Raw genomic sequence first — 17,543 nt, 5'->3', positions numbered from 1 at the left:
ACAGAGACGCGAGGGTCGGTCCGCTGTGTGTGTAAAAGTGAAGCTTCTTTATTATGAGAGTAAAAAGTCTTCCGGTGGAGGGCTGGGCGCAGGGAAGGGGGAAGCGGGGGCTGCTGGGAGGGGAGAAGGGGTGGGGGGTTGTAGGCAGGTGGGACAGTGAGAATGCTAAGAGTGAGTAAAGAACAGTCTCGGAGCTGGACGGCAGCAGAAGGGGAGGGGGCCGCAGAAATAAAGAGCAGGCTGTATTACAGGCAGAAGGGGGGGACTCGGGCTGCAGTCCGGGAGGGGCAGAAGAATCCGAGAGAACGCCTGAGGGGGCAGGACATAGGGGCAGAGTCGGGCTCCTGACGATCCACAGACCTCCCATGTCACTTACACATCCCGTAGAGTCGGGAAAGAGCCCGGGCTCCTCCCCCGCGGGAGCCTCCTCAGCAGCCGGTTCGTGGAGCCTTCGTTCCCTCTGGTTGGTCGTTCTCTGTGCCCGCCCAGGGTCCGGCAGCAGCGGAGAGCCAGCGGTGGGCAAACCAGGGGGGGAGTAGCAGCTGTTGTAGTGAAGGCGCTCATAGACTCTACACCGGGGTGCTGGCAGAGCGGGTCAAGACTTCAGCAAGAGGAGGATCCCGCAAGCACGAGACAACTCCCCTAACAGTGCCAGAGCACGGAGAAGTAGCAAACACCCGACTACGGCACGAGAGGCCAGCAGTGACGTTGTCCGGACCAGACTGGCAAAAGAAAATACCGAAGGATTTCAGTGCAAGAAATGCAATAGTAACTGTGCCAGAGCCGCGAGGGGAAACTCTTGTGTGCCAGGGCGGAGCGAGCCCAAACTGCATCCTTTGCCAGGGGGGCGCAAGAAGACACCATCCTTTGCCGGGACAGAAGGAGACAACACACCGACTTGTACCAGCTCTGGAAGCGATACTGCACCCACCTATGACAGGGCATTAGGAGACAGCAAAACGCATTCCAGGACAGCAAGAAGCGCCGCACGTACATGTGCTAGGGCAGTAAAAGGCAACATAACTCGTGCAAGGACAGGAAGAGACACCTCTCCTACCTGTGCCAGGGTATAAAGCAATACACGAAGCAGCGCTAAGCATGGAGCCTGAACTCAACTTCTACCACGACAACTAAGACATGCCGCACACTTGACAGAGGACAGGACACCACACCAGTCTGTGTCGAGGCAAAGCGAAGTGAAGACACCAACCTGTGCCAAGGAAGGAGAAGGCAACACTTGCCTTTGTTGCAGGGTAGGAGGTGCCTTTTTAACCCGTGGCAAGGCAGGGAGCAGACGTGTGACCCCAGAGGAACCAGGCAAGGCCTTGACACTGCCAGAGGCGAAGCTGTTGTAAGTCATGTGCCGGCATGAAAACAAGGTCACCATAAAAATGTCAGATCAAGGCTTTGCCTGACGCAAAAAGTGACCCACCAGAGGAAGACTGCAGCGCGCCCACTGTGCTATGGCAGGCAGCGTGACTCCAGGGTGAGTGGCACACACCTGGGACCTCACACATGCCAGAAGAGGAACAGGGCGCTCTGTGCTTCTAGTGGGGCGCTCAGTCACAAGTCTCAGCACGCTAAGGCGGTGCGCTGACGGCAGCAGACAAGGAATACATCTTTGGACCGATTGATGCTGGAACAACAGAAAGTGATGGAGATATTGTTGCCGGTTCAGTAGAATGCCCGGTAATGTTAGCTGCACCAGGAAAGGAAGAGGTGGTTCCCTGACCTTACCAGTGCCAACATTGCAGGACTTCGTACTGTTATCCCATCAGTGCCAGGCCAGAGGACGACGAAGAGACTGGGTGATCACAAAAAAGCAGGAAAAGGCTTTCTGGCCCTGTAAGTGCCAGGGATGCAATAGAAAGTGCAGCAGTGCCAGGAAAGGAGACATTGTAGTCCAAACCGTGCCAGTATAAGCAGCATTGTGCCACATCAGTGCCAAGGCAGTAAGCACGTTTGCCATTTGTAATTCTGCCCATTCGCTATTGCTCTAGGAGTGGGGGTCCTAAGTGCCCCCCACCACAGTGACGTCACCTGAATGCGAAGTTGGTTGAAGGCAGCCTGGAAAAACATTTGCCTAGCGGGGATGAGCACAGGGGACCCCTCTTCTCCGGCCCGCCTGCCCCCTGGGCCCCGCTAAGTGCCCCCCACCATGATCACCGAGGAAGACCCCTTATCACCCCAGACCGACAATGGACGTCTCTCCACGCTTTCACTGGCCCCCAGCTCTTCCTGCCAGGATAGCCGGGTGGAGTTTGTTGCCCTCACCACCGTCCGCAGCGACCCAGGCAGTCCCAAGCGACTGGGACTGCTGGGGACCCCGTTACCAGCTCCCCCAGGATCGGGGTCCAGGAACGCTGCCTCCAACAAGCGCTACCGAAGATTACAGAACTATTTGTACAACGTGCTAGAGAGACCCCGGGGCTGGGCGTTCATCTACCACGCCTTCATGTGAGTATGGGCAGGCGCCCCAAGGCTTCGGCCTGAAAAATGACAGGTGGAAGACTGGAAGTTCGGTGCCCTGTGGGTATGCTCTGGCTCCAGGAAGTCTTGAGGCATGCGTGCGGTGAGGGTGGGGACGAGGGGTCGTGTGAGTACACACAGAGGTCCAGAATGCCTTAGACGGACCCATGCCTGGATGGATGGCTGGGGCTGCATGCGTAAGAACCGGTGTCCTCTATATTTGACATTGTTGGAAGCTTGAGGGGGCTGAGTGTGAGGGGTTAATTCCCCCTCATCCCTCCCTAAATTGTTTAGTTCTTACACCTGCAAGTGGGCCAGTGTCCTTCGGGGGCAGGTGCCACCCCGATATCTGCCACTGACACATTCATGGCAGGTCCTGTGTGTTTGGAGCAGGGACGCATTAGGACCTGTCCTGAAAGTACTTCGAGCTGACGCGTGTTTGTTACTGTGGGACACGGTTACCTTTTGTTGCCCATGAAAGGCTTGCGTGAACGTCACTACCTGGCACTGCTAACGTCTTGCAGGGACATATGTCAATGGTGCATGTTTGGGAAGAGGTGGTCCTGTTGACATGAAGCAGGTGCCATTACTGGGCCCCCTTTAGACACCTGAAATCTGGTCCTTAAGTCTGTAAAAACCGGCATCTCAAGTTCTCCTACTAAATGCTGGAGAGGGGTAGAAGCGTGGGTTTTTTGGGGCAGTCCTGTGAGAGGGGGTGATATACCAAACATAGACCTGGCAGAGGCATGCCTGAGGCTTGGCACACGTTGGTGCCACAATGGCACATAGTGCCCTTTGCTGTGGATGGGACCATCACGATACTAGCATATGCTTATGTCGGGTGACGCCTGAGAATAGTGGGGTGAGATTTACTTTACAACTTGTCTTAGGCACTTCTGTGGGGCATAGGCAGTGCACAAGTCCTTAAAAAAGAAGTGGGGGGACTAACCTAATTAATCAGTATGGAAGAAGCATCACGACCCGTGACATTGCGGCGAGTGACATCGCGGTGCGTGACATCACAGCACGTGACATCACAAGAAGTGGCATCAGATCTTAAGCCCTCACATATATTTTTGGCAGGTCTATCATAAGTACATTTGAGCACATTTCAAGTATACTTGCAAACCCCCCTGTTTTAGGCAGAAGATTCACACTTTTGAAAGCTTCACATAAACCATTGTTGCCTTTTGTAAGTGTAAAGCTTCCTCTACCCATAGTGCTTTAAAAGAAAAAATAGTGATATTTAAATTATTACAACGCCTCCTCAGGGGTAGTATGCGCTATATAAATGCTATTTATGTTGTGAAAATACTGGGAAAGATCAACACATCTGACTTCTTACAGTGCCTGCATATCTCCTGAACAGGGACTGAACAAAGTGAAAAGCTGCCTCTCCTAAGTATGTGTGAAGTGCTAACAAGGTGTGAGCCTTTGTTTCCCCTCCACTGCATTTGCTTCTAGGTGTGAGTCTCCTGACTCCGCCAGCCAGGAGACTCAAAGGAAAGGAGGCCTGATGACCCCTCAGATTCGGCCTTTGTGATGGGCCCAGCAGGAGTCCGAAAAAAGACAGCCTCATCCCTTCCCTGCCTGCACGTTGTTGCGGATCAAAAGCAGGCACTGCTGAAAGTGTCCTGGTGTTTGGAAATTACACCAGGACGAATTCAGCATCTTATCAGTAGGGCCGACTTCTTGGCAGGGTGGATGCCGTCCACCCTGTGTATAAAGTGGGTGGACGCCGTCCACCCGCGTGTACCCCTGACTAGTGCCCTGGGTATAGGTGACTCTCTTGTCATGGATCAGGAGGAGCTCACATTTCACACAGTCCGGATCAGGAGCTCACACTTCACACAGTCCAGATCAAGCTTTCAACCTTTACACAGTCCAGATCAGGGATTCTTGCTTTACACAATCCAGCTCAGGAGCTCACTCTTTACACAGTCCAGATCAGGAGCTCAGCCATGACACAGTCCAGATCAGGAGCTCACCCTTCACACAGTCCCGATCAGGAGCTCACCCTTTACACAGTCCGGATAAGGGGCTCACACTTCACACAGTCCGGATCAGGAGCTCACACTTCACACAGTCCAGATCAAGAGTTCAACATTTACACAGTCCAGATCAGGAGCTCAGCCATGACACAGTCCAGATCAGGAGCTCACCCTTCACACAGTCCCGATCAGGAGCTCACCCTTTACACAGTCCGGATCAGGGGCTCACACTTCACACAGTCCGGATCAGGAGCTCACACTTCACACAGTCCAGATCAAGAGTTCAACATTTACACAGTCCAGATCAGGGGTTCAAGCTTTACGCAGTCCAGCTCAGGGGCTCACTCTTTACACAGTCCAGATCAAGAGTTCAACATTTACACAGTCCAGATCAGGGGTTCAAGCTTTACGCAGTCCAGCTCAGGGGCTCACTCTTTACACAGTCCAGATCAGGATCAGCCACGACACAGTCCAGCTCAGGAGCTCATGTTTTACGCAGTCCAGATCAGGAGCTCACGCTTTACGCAGTCCAGATCAGGAGCTCACCCTTCACGCAGACCAGATCAGGAACTCACGCTCCATGCAATCCAGATCAGGAACTCACGCTCTACCTAGTCCATATCAGGAACTCATGCTCTACGCAGTCCAGATTAGGAACTCACGCTTTACGCCAGGGATACTCAAAGTAGGGCCTGGGGCTGCATGCAGCCTTCCTGACCTTTACTTGTGACCCCCTGCTTAACTGACAGAGCAGAAATATTCAGAAAGCTGTGAAACAAACAGGCATACTTTAGTTAACTAAAGTAATGGTAAAGAAGAAAAGACGGAGTCCTACACAACTTACCTTTAGGAACATGTTTTAGTTTTAAATACAACTTGCACTAAACATATAAAAACATTATAAACTCTCTGTAAACTAAACATGAGTGTATTTTATTAACATGCATGAGTGTTTTACCTTAGTAGATCATATCATACCACTACAGTGAGAGGCATTTATTAGCAGTGATAGTTTTCAAACATGATCATAGAAACATTCATGTCACCCCCAGTCTGAAAACAATGCAATTTGTGAACCAAGAGGCAAGTCATTTGCAGGTGCACCTTGTGTGTAGCACTGGTTGTTATATAATGGGACCAACATTATAGTTTATTAAATATAACACAAGAGAAGGTTTTGCATAGCACATCCCAAACTCGTACATTTTAAGGGGCTCTCGTATGTGGTAATGAAGAAATAGGAGGCAAAGTGAAATCAATCAATTGCCTAGGATCACACAATTTCATCAAGTGGGGAAGCCAGGACTGCTACCAGGTTTTCTAGTTTCACATTTAGCAATTCAGCCACCAGATGAGTATCTCGTTCCCCTCTCACTTTAACAATCTAAGGTAATGTGTTGACTTTAATTCTTGGTGCATGGAAATAGAGCGTCGGTGGCAGACAGAAGTCATGTGAAGGCTCAGTTTGCTGTCCACACCTTGCACTGCTTTGCGTTCCCCTACAGCCACCTTTAATCACCCCGACCCACCATGCACTGCTTCGTGACCTCTTTATGCCCACCTTTCATCACGCAGACCCTTGCCTTGCTGGCAGCGGTGCGTCCCTCGAACATTCCACAGACATGACTTTGCGGCCCCCGGGGAAATGTTTGCGAGTGCCCATTCTTTATGCAGTCCAGATCAGGAGCTCACTCTTTACACAGTCCAGCTCAGGAGCTCACTCTGGACACGGTCCACACACGAAGCTCACTCTTGACACAGTCCAGCTCAGGAGCTCACTCTGGACACGGTTCACACACGAAGCTCACTCTTGACACAGTCCAGCTCAGGAGCCCACTCTTGACACGGCCCACACACGAAGCTCACTCTTGACACAGTCCAGCTCAGGAGCTCACTCTGGACACGATCCACAAACAAAGTTCACTCTTTACAGTCCAGCTCAGGAGCTCACAGTTTACACAGGTCAGGAGCTCACTCTTGACATAGTCCACACACGGAGCTCACTCTTAACACAGTCCAGCTCAGGAGCTCACTCTTGACACAGTTCACACACGTAGCTCACTCTTTACACAGTCCAGCTCAGGAGCTCACTCTCGACAGTCCACACACGAAGCTGAGTCTTTACAGTCGAGCTCAGGAGCTCACTTTAGACTCCCTCCACGCACGGAGCTCATTCTTTACACAGTCCAGCTCAGGAGCTCACTCTTGACACAGTCCACACACGGAGCTCACTCTTAACACAGTCCAGCTCAGGAGCTCACTCTCGACAGTCCACACACAAAGCTGAGCCTTTACAGTCGAGCTCAGGAGCTCACTTTAGACTCCCTCCACGCACGGAGCTCATTCTTTACACAGTCCAGCTCAGGAGCTCACTCTCGACAGTCCACACACGAAGCTGAGTCTTTACAGTCGAGCTCAGGAGCTCACTTTAGACTCCCTCCACGCACGGAGCTCATTCTTTACACAGTCCAGCTCAGGAGCTCACTCTTGACACAGTTCACACACGTAGCTCACTCTTTACACAGTCCAGCTCAAGGTCTCACTCTTGACACAGTACACACAAGAAGCACACTTTTTACACTGTCCCGCTATACAAGCGTGAAAGGGCTTTGGCATGTGTTGAGACCGGCTCCATTCTAAGGCTAGGCACCGGAAGTTAAATACAGAATATATTGTCACAACATGGAGTTTAATGCCAGCCACTATCTTGGCGTATGCTCTGCATGTGGTATTTATAGAGTGTGACGTATGCCATGCTGTGCATTGGCACAGGAGTGAAAACTCACTCACTCACTTTGTTTTCAAAAGTGCCCTGCCATGCAGAGGGCAGGCCCAAGTTTGACCAGTTCATAGTGCAACAATTATCCGCTTCACTCTGTAAAGAAGTTACCTATCATTTTAAAACATGAACTTAGATATAGTTCCCAAAACACTCAGCGCCTTTCTGTCTACACCCTACCCACCCTTCCCCCCCACCCGGCTGTGTCATCAACAGCCCGAATGTCCTGTTGAATACTTAAGGAGGATAAGACAAGCCGCCTGTTCGAGATTCTTGTGAACAAGGTGTGGAAGGTCATTGGACTGATACAGCAGGGGGTCCTATGAAGTAAGGGGAGCAAGACCAGACTAGCCATGTATCCCATTTGGCATTGGCCGGTGCTTAATACATAAAATAAGTGCCAGGAACCTTGTCAGGAGGTCACTGCAGTTTGCACCAGCCAGAGCTACCCGTGACAGTCAAACACACCTACTAACATCACATTCATACAAGCAGTGCTTTAAATGGGCAGGTACTGTCTGGTACGGAGTACCGACACTTTTTTGTTTTGAGAGGGAGCGTACCGGCACTTCTCAAGAGTGACGTAATACTTTGAATTGGAAAATACCAGCACCTCTCAGAAACAAGCAGGTACTGTGGTACAGCGTACCTGCACTTCAAACTATTCCTGGCCCCCAGAGCTATATGAATGGATTGGGTGGCAGGTATGTCATTTTTATGTATGTTAAATTAATAAACAATTTTTGTTTGGTTCATTTAAAAAAACAGTGCCACCATGTGTCAGACTATCACAAGTGTCGGTTTTGGGAATTAAGTGCCATAGCCAAGAACCGGAAACCACCGGCGCAAATTAAGCACTGGCATTGGATCGTGGGGTTGGAGCCCTTGAAGACCAGTTTTTGATGGCCTGATGACTCTATCTCCCCAGAATTACGGTAGTTGCCACAGCTGGAGGGGGGGACAGAGGGGGGACTAAACAGACAGAGAAAGGTTGCAAGGGAAAAAGAGTAAACAAGAGGGGAAGTGAGCCAGGGCTGCTTTTGGTTTCCAGCCTGATCCTGATGGGAGATGCGTCAAACGCGCCAGACTTACACCAGCCATCTGGTGATGTGTGCAAAACGTCCATCGGGAACAATGTGAGAAGTGCCCGGAGTAAACCGTCCGCAGACTTCCGCTGCCGTTTTACACCGTGTTCACAAATTTCAAAGACGAATTGAGTTGAATGAATCGAGAGATGCGCGTGTACCTTTCAGGGGCATCATTTAAATGAAAATCTGCAAATAATAGCAAATTCTATTTGCATATCAGTATTCCTGAGATACGCTGCACAAATAGTTTATTTTTGGTCATTTTGTACCCTCAGGAACAAGTGGAGCTCTCTTACAAATAACCTTATTAGTATATAGTATAGTCCTCTAGGCTGATATACATCTTATTTTGCAGATTCCTATCGCACATGGCCACTCAATGTATAGTCGTGCATTACATGCTACCAGTAAATGTGACAGAAGGCCTTACATAGAACTGGTAATTAGTAAACAGCAATGCGACACAGGTCTGAATATAACCTGGAATGTTTAAAGGCAGCAGGGGACAGAGGTGGGATGCAGGTAGGCTGGGAGAAGGTTAGTGAGCTAGGAGAAGGGGAAACTAGAGGAGGCTGTAGTATCAGCAGGATTGAGGAGGGGTGGTGGAGGGAATTGACTTGCATAGGGGGAAGGAAGAGTACAAGTAAAGGCAGGTGAGATGAGGGCAGAGGCTGAAAGTTGTAAGTAGATCAGATCGATCAGTTGTGACGGTGAGGGGTGCTGGGTTCTGATCCTGAGAGCACTGTAAGGGATTACTGGGTCAGGTATACTTTACACAGGTGAGTTCGTAACAGACGCCGGAAGGGAGGTAGGGTTGGGGCAGGTCTGATATCAGTGGGCAGACAGCTCCAAGCGCTGGAGGCCTCTCCAGAGAAGGACTAATGTGCATCCCGAGAGGATCAGACTAAAGGGGAAGGCTGTCTCTGCTTCTCAGATTCCTCGTCCCCTCTGATGTCTTGATGTCACATAGTTACACTATGCTGTTGTTTCCATGTATAGAAGTTGTAAATAGACAGGTGTGTTTAACCATAATCAATGTACAATATGTTGTAGCTCATTACAAACACTAACATGTTTGGGTGCTTTAATTGCAGTGGTATAACAACCTATATTTCACAGGGACCGCAGAAATATGGACATTATTTCATGGTTTCTTGTGAAATATGGATTTCATCATCATGATGACTGCTCCAAACTACTGTGCGGAGCTTTACCATTGTCTATTGCTAAATCAACTTTCTATTCTTGAAAGGTAAAGAAAACCCAAACATTTTAGTTCCAATCAGTACCCATTATTCAGTGCAATCTGCAGAGAAGAGCTTCTACAGACAGAAAGGTTTCTTTTAACTAAGCAAAACATGTTTTTTTTAACATTATGCATTCTCAACTGCATAATTGACCGTTCCCTCCTTTTTAACACAGGCTACAAAACAGCATGCTCTAGTATTTCAGGTACTGTTTCCAATAAACAGTCACTTGTTCGAAAAATCATTGTTTTTAAGCTAACTTCTCCAAAATAAATATAAAATATAAACAAATGCATAATGGATAAGGTATAAGAAACAGCATTCTCAAATTCTGGTGACATTTACTAACTACTTTCTATCCTACTTACTATTCCATTTTGTGGTTTGGGATGTCACCAGAACCCCTCGATTGCAGGGAACAGCCTTAATACATGGTTATCCAATATGTATCAATATTTGTAATTTGGCATTTTTCTAGCACAGAAGCTGGCATTGGTTTGACATTACATTGTGATCTGGGGTTGACGTACAAAAAGGGTGTAAGAGAGGTACCACAGTAGTGCACATGCAAAAGCAATAAGCGTTCTAACACTGTAATGCCTTTAATTTCAAAACACCCTATAGCAATATTTCTATAACTACTGTAAAAGGTGCTAACAAAATACCCAGCTAAGCTTGGCCCCCAATATCATAAAAGTCAAAGCAGCACTGAGCCCTTCATGGTGCACTGATGCCAAGGGACGGTAAGGAGAGGCAAATCTCTTAAATTATTGAAGCAATGTAAACGATGCATAATAGGTTAACTGTACCAAAGCGTGCGCTGCTCTAGGCAGCAGGGCTGTCTCTCCACCCTGTTCCACCGCGCGCAGCCTTCCTGCGCTCCGGGCAGTCATGAGTGAGGGGAGCTGGAGGCTCTGCTCTACAAGAGCTGCTGGGTCTCCGGCCACTGTGAAGTGTGCCTGTCCGCAGCAGTCAGGGATCGTCCGATGGACGGCTCCAGGGGCTCTTCTATGCAACACTATAGGGATGGGGGGGATGTCCACCCCCTCAGCATGAGTGTGCCTTAATCCCGCTCCTACGTCCTGAGGACCGCTGAGTGCAGGCACTGTCTGCATCTCTTGAATTTGGCTATTGTCATTGTGTCCACATCCTTGTACAGACTCGCAGTCTGCTCCTGCTTGGCTGAAAGGCGACTTCTTAGTTCAAAGCAGAAATAAATGAATGAATGAATACACATTTACTGTCTCTGCTCACCCCTCAACCCACTCTGCTTCCTTATGGACATTCCCACGAATTAGCCTCTCCTTACGCTTGCTGCATACTTACAGCTATCGTACCTCCCTCTGTGTTCTTTGTATCTTTCTGGGGGTGAGCAAAATTGTGCATTTTGTTTCATGAAATTACACTTCCAGAGCAAAAGGTGTTTCGTTGGTATCCCGCATGACTATTTATTATTTTTAAGCAAGTTTGCACCTAACGTAATAAAGTTCAGCAAGATCCATCAAGAGGCTGATTCAGGTAGAAAATGTCTCACAGTGGTGCAGTTTCCTAACGAATGAGTCATCCTCTTGTATCGCACAAGACATTTTTATGCAATACATACTCGCTTATATATTTTTGTAATGAAATCGAATTAGGTGAAATTTAGCAAATTTCTCAGTTTCGTTGGCATCATTACAATGTCACCCAAATCTAATCCATCCGTTCCTCTTTACAAACCCTCAACACACTCGCTTAATTTTCCTTCCATTTCTTACCCTCTACCCCAGCTCCTCCCCTGCATTTTACTTCCATTTCTTCCTCTGTACCCATCAACAAGCTCTTTGTATACTTACTTCTATGTCTTACCTTGTATTCCCAACTCACTCTTTGTATATTGACCTTCAATTCTTCCTCGATTTTAGAGGTGTGAGAAATTCCCATAATTTGATTTTGCACAATTATGAGAAATTTTGGCAACATGAATCTATTAACGCATTATTAGACAAAATTTAAATCTGTCATTTAGGGCCATATGTAGATAAATTCAATTTACCGATTTATAAATACCGAATTTTACCGATTCGGTATTTATGAATCAGTAAATAGAATGTAGGTAAACATTTGGTAATTACTACCGAATCGGTAATATTCGGTATTACTGATTCGGCGGTAATAATGCATCCCTTCCAATTCATTCCTATGGGCCTGGAGGCCCATAGGAATGAATGGGAAGCCATTCACTATTACCGATTCTGTAAATACCGAATCGGTAATAGGGGGAGCATATTCATGGGTGGCAGGGTGTCACATTGACACCCTGTTGCACCCCTGAATCGTGCATGTGTGCACATGTGGCGCACATACATGCCCTAAGGGCATGTATGTCTGCCACATGGCACTTTTCAAAAAGCACAAAATTGCTTTTTAAAAGGTATTCGTTATTTACCATCAACTTGTTGTTGGTGGTAAATAACGAATCCAGAAACCAAAAATGCACTCACTTGAGTGCCCCCTACATAGGATTTCAGGATTCGGTAATTTACCGAATCGGTATTTTACCGATTTCTTAAAATTCCGATTCGGTAAATTACCGAATCCTGAAATCCAGCCACCTACATCTAAATTGCCTAAATACCGGTCGGTAACGGGATATTTACCGATTTTCGGCCGTTACCGACCGGTATTTAGGTACCTACATATGGCCCTTAGAGTTATATTTTAGCATGAAATACGTTCAAGCATAAATCTGTGGTGTGAGATCGCGTTTCACAATAAATAAATTAGTGCAAAACAAAGCACCACACACAATAGCCACTTGCCTTCTGTTGTTCACGTGTTTTGGTGGTAAACCTTCATCATGAATATTAATTGTGGTTAATTTCTACACTCAATGGGGCATTATTACTTGAAGTGGTGTGATGGCGTGAATTCAGGAATTTCTCTTTCCTCTCCCTCCATTTTGGTTTCCTCTGCCAGCTTCCTTTCCTCCCGACTCGCTCTCCCAATCTTTAATTTCCTTCAATTCCTGTCTGGTCTCCCAGTTCCTTCTTCCATTCCTTCCAATCACTCTCCATTTGTTCACCGTTCTTTACTTCCATTACATCTCCCTCTCCCACTAATACGTCCATTCTTCACACCCATGTCACTTTAACTTCATTTCTATATTTGTTTCCATTCCACCCTGTATTATCCACTTGCGCTCCTCTCTTGATGTCCATTCCTACTTGTCCATCTTCACTCACTCATCTCACTTTAATTCCATTCCTTGTCTTTCTGCTTTGTCTCCCATCTTTATTTACCCCTCAGCTTCCTACATCTTTCCTCCCATTCACTCCATTGACCATTCTTTTAAAGTTCTTGCAGCTCCAGGGCACTATGAAGGTGGAACCTGGGGACAGTGCTGAAGGCAGGAAAGAATGGGGTACCTATTTATTGTCAGTTCTTTGTGTGGGGCCAGCATGCGATTCTAGAGCTCTCAGGTTTCCCAAGTTCACAAGCGTAAAGAGCTGATCCCGGCCAAGTTTTAGCTTTGCATTAGACTTGTATCCCCCATGTTATAATCAGGGGCGGTGTGTCCGTTGGGGCGTTGCCCCCCCCCCACCCCCAGCTCCCTCGGCGTCTCTGAACTTAAGTAAACTGAGTCAGTTAACTTAAGTTCAGAGACGCCGAAGGAGAACTGACAATCATGTCAGTCAGCATGACGTCGGACCGCCCACACCCCCTTCAGAGTCTGAAGGGGGTGTGGGCGGTCCGGCGTCATGTTGACTGACATGCATTGTCCGACCAGCCAGGGACAGGCAGCAGCACAAGTGCGCATGAGTGGGGAAGGTCGGCAAATTTTTCCGTCGTGCGCAATTGTGTTTGGACTGGCTTGCGCATGCCCATTAGGAGAGCGAGGGTTGAGCAAACGCTCAAACCTCGGTCTCATAATGGGCAGGCGGGCAAAGAGTAACCATGCCCTAAGCCAATCCTGGTGCTGCTGGAGCAGCGGCAGTATTGGCTGAGGGGATGTTGCCAGCGCCACTCCTGTGCTAATCCGGTTTGAAGTGGCGCCAACGCAGACCCGGCCGAGAAGCGGCACGGACCCCGGACCGGTCAGGTAAGTTTTCTTTTTTATTTTAAATTCCCCCGGCCCCCACCCCCGCGCGACCCCCCTGCTTCCCCCCACCGCGGCCGTGGGGATTGCGAGTGTGAATGAATGAAGAAATTAACAGTGCCTGGTTCGCAAGCCTTGTCTATGGGGCTAAGAATAAGTCTAAGAAGCAAATTAAGGGCCACTTCAAGGTGTTTAAATTCAGGGTGCTACTTTTCATATTTGTGGTGAATGTACCCAGTTTCTTCACACTAATTTAGCATCACTACAGACAGAACAATGTACAAAACTGTTCTGCATCACTTCCCGCGGCTGTCTTTTTTCAGCGCCATTTCACCAAAATTAACTCCACGAGATACACTTGCTATATGCATGAGGTGCAAGGGTTTCACTTTAGAAGTGTGCTAAGAATATTTTCTTAAAGTTGATTGTGCCTGGGGGAGAATCTTCAGTATACAGGAATCAGGGTGTACGACTGAAGCAAGCTGTGGAGAACCTGTCTAAACCAACAAGAATGCAGAATAACAAAGTACTGGTCTTCCTGTAATAGTGATGTAATAAGATGAAAACTAAAAAGCTGGTTTATTTCAGTGGATTTTAAAGAAAATGACTAATTTATCTATAAGACAGGTGATGCACTTCCAAACAACATTGGAATTCCACAGCTCTGAAGTATTGGTAGAGACACTGAAACGCTCTATAAATGACTGCGTTCATATTTCACCCTAGTCTTCACTAACCTGACTCGCTGGCAGGTAGCTGATGTGTGGGTGGTTCTCACACACTTGAATTGTTTGAAAGAGTAAGTTTCCATTTTATTTTTACAGTGCTCAGTTACCGATTATGAGCCATAGACACCTCGAAGTCATCTTAACCATATCTGCCTATGTGTTCCGTGCTGCATTTATTGTAATGTGTCTCTAATGATCCACCCATTCTTGTACTCTTTGGCCTGTACTTATTCTAAATATGTGCAAGATTGTTTGTTGAGATACTATTCATTTATTCCTAAAATTAACCATTCAGTATCACAAACTGTGTTTATGTAAAGAATCCAGGACTTTGCAATAGTGCTGGCATTTTTTGTATTTAGGGAAGCATGCACTGATTGGTTATGTTTGCTTTGTGAGTAAGCAGCTGCGATCAGACACATATCTCGACTTTCATAGCCATCCACAGTGCAGTGTTTTGCTGTACATTTCTCAATGTTTGGATAAAATGTGCACTATAGCTCTAAAATAACTATGCCTCATGAAACCTGCCCACCCAGATGACATATATGCGTGCATATTTATTTTCTGTGAAGTCATAAAGTGCTTCAAAGCCTCATCGGTAGAGTAATTGCCAATTACAACACAACGCAATACAATGTAAATCATCCAACGCATGTCACGTAGCCTTTTCAAAAATCAAAAATGTGCATTTTTTAACATGCCCAGGGGTTTCACCTCAGTACATCAGAACGATTATAATACTACATCGAGTGCCATTTATTAAAAGTGGAAGTTTTTGAACATAAACCTACTAAAAACATTCGGCCTCCCCCTTACAACAATGCCCTTAGTGAACTAGACAAATGTGCACTCAATATGTGGTTTAGATTCTTCTTGCTTTTTCAACAAATTATTTAACAAAAAAATGTTAAATGCAGCCTTTGCCACTTTTTCTTTCAAACGTTTCTCAGGGGGAGAATTCCCCCACCCCTGCCCTTATGTCAGTTGGGTTCACTTGCTAAGTCAAAGTTAAGCTCGCCCCTAACTGTTACACCCCAACACTTTGAAAAGTCACCAGCCACCACTGGTTATTATGGAATCAACAGGACCAACAAAACAAATCCTAGACTACAACACGAACACTGGACAGTCTGGATGAGCTACTCAGGAGTGAGTGACTATGGGAGACGTAGGAGCTCTGGGAGTCCAGGTCTGGCCTGGTTTTGTCACGGGGCCCTGGTGCTCCTGTTCTCCAGCGGTGCGTTCTCCACGGATACAACGCTGTTAAGAGTAGTGGAGGAGGCGTGACTTAACAGCCGGAGTTACCAACTTTAGATCATGGGAATCAGATCTGAGTCCGGCGCCTGCTCAACACCCTTGGAATCTGGGCAAATCACTTAATCACCCCGTGCAAAGAAAAGAAAAAACATATGCCCCCCCCCACCCCCCCCCCCATACCTGCGTCCGTCGCTGGTCGGCGGCCGCAGGAATCGCCAGCAAACCCCCCCCACCACCTCTCTTCTTAGATTCGACCCATTCGACCCCCGCTGGTGCCCCAGACCTAGCTACGCCACTGTTATGCCCTGTACTGTAAGTAGTGCTCATGTAAAGCGCTCCTATGTAGCCCTTGACAAGAGCTCGCGTTGTCAAAAACTGCAAAACGTAAAAAGTTTGCTTATTGTCGCTTCGTGTTTCGTGTCCTCCCTTAGTACCCCCAGGGGCACCCCGCTTTCCCCCCTCCCCCAAATTAGGTTACCCAAAGAAGACACAAGAAACAGTTGTAAATGGGTAACAAATGCTGCAGGATTTATTACATAATTCCAGGATATGTAATAGGTGGGTTATCTTACGGGCGATCCAAGGGCAGGCGGCCATCTACTTCACCTGCCCCGCCTGATGAGCCGGGCAGCACGGGAACGACCCGCAAGTGCTGCCCCCCAAGTGATTCTTTTTTCGATCACGTGCCGTTGAAATTCTACTCACACCCCCCCTCTCGGGGCGGAGCGTCGCATAGCAAGCCCCCGGTTGTTCAGGCCCACAACCGCCCGCAGGCCTAGCGGGGCGCCGACCGGCTTCCGGGACCTCTCTGGAGGCTCCTCGTTTTGGCTCAGGCACCACGTGGTGCCGCGCAGAGGTACCCTTTGTACCGGCCTGCTTCCAGATCGCCCTGTAACTCCGCCTGCAACGAAAAGAAAAACATTAAAACGTTCAGCCAAAAACCCCACCCCACCACACCACGCCGGGTAAGCGGTAGGGAGGGTAAAAAGGCGAGGTGGGCGACAAAGAGGTCGCCAGTGAGGGTGGGGGAAGGCTAAATAGCCTTCCCCTCACACCTGGGCCCGGAAGTGACGCGCCTTGCGCGTCACCTCCGGCCCCCGACACGGAGGGGGGGCAACAATCAGGATCCCTGCCCCCGCCCCCCCCGAAGGAGGGAGTGGGGAGGGGTGACCGGGGCCCCGGGGCCACTAAGGCGCCGACCGCCGAGTGGCCCCCTGCGGGGGCCGCGGTCAGCGGCATAGTACCCCCAGGGGCACCCCGCTTTCCCCCCTCCCCCAAATTAGGTTACCCAAAGAAGACACAAGAAACAGTTGTAAATGGGTAACAAATGCTGCAGGATTTATTACATAATTCCAGGATATGTGATAGGTGGGTTATCTTACGGGCGATCCAAGGGCAGGCGGCCATCTACTTCACCTGCCCCGCCTGATGAGCCGGGCAGCACGGGAACGACCCGCAAGTGCTGCCCCCCAAGTGATTCTTTTTTCGATCACGTGCCGTTGAAATTCTACTCACACCCCCCCTCTCGGGGCGGAGCGTCGCATAGCAAGCCCCCGGTTGTTCAGGCCCACAACCGCCCGCAGGCCTAGCGGGGCGCCGACCGGCTTCCGGGACCTCTCTGGAGGCTCCTCGTTTTGGCTCAGGCACCACGTGGTGCCGCGCAGAGGTACCCTTTGTACCGGCCTGCTTCCAGATCGCCCTGTAACTCCGCCACAGCCCTGGAGGCGGCTAACCGTCGCAGCCAGGGCCCCCCACCAACCCGCTATAGTCTTACCAGCACCTCTCCTATCTAGGGCTTCCTGCAACTAGCTGGAAGGGAACCATCCCTGCAGACAGAAGGGTTTGACATTCTGCCACCTCAAGACAGTTTGACAGTGCTCGCGGGACTCAAACCCTGTGAGAT

At 48.7% G+C, this 17,543-nt stretch overlaps 1 protein-coding gene across 2 annotated transcripts in view; it reads left to right on the top strand.

The window, feature by feature from the left end:
• Positions 1-544: 544 nt before the first annotated feature.
• Positions 545-17,543, top strand: part of KCNQ4 (potassium voltage-gated channel subfamily Q member 4) — an 821,604-nt gene continuing 804,605 nt past the window's right edge. For both annotated transcript variants that reach the window (XM_085648482.1, XM_085648483.1), the window contains exon 1: positions 545-2,457. In XM_085648482.1, the coding sequence (XP_085504608.1) occupies positions 2,159-2,457 (299 nt within the window). In that variant the 5' untranslated portion in view covers positions 545-2,158. The remainder of the gene's footprint in view (positions 2,458-17,543) is intronic.

The sequence above is a fragment of the Triturus cristatus genome, chromosome 3_2 (genome assembly GCF_964204655.1).
Source record: "Triturus cristatus chromosome 3_2, aTriCri1.1, whole genome shotgun sequence".
NCBI classification, from domain to species: domain Eukaryota; kingdom Metazoa; phylum Chordata; class Amphibia; order Caudata; family Salamandridae; genus Triturus; species Triturus cristatus.
Note: the sequence above shows the minus strand (reverse complement) of the source record. Positions and strands in the feature narration are given on the sequence as shown.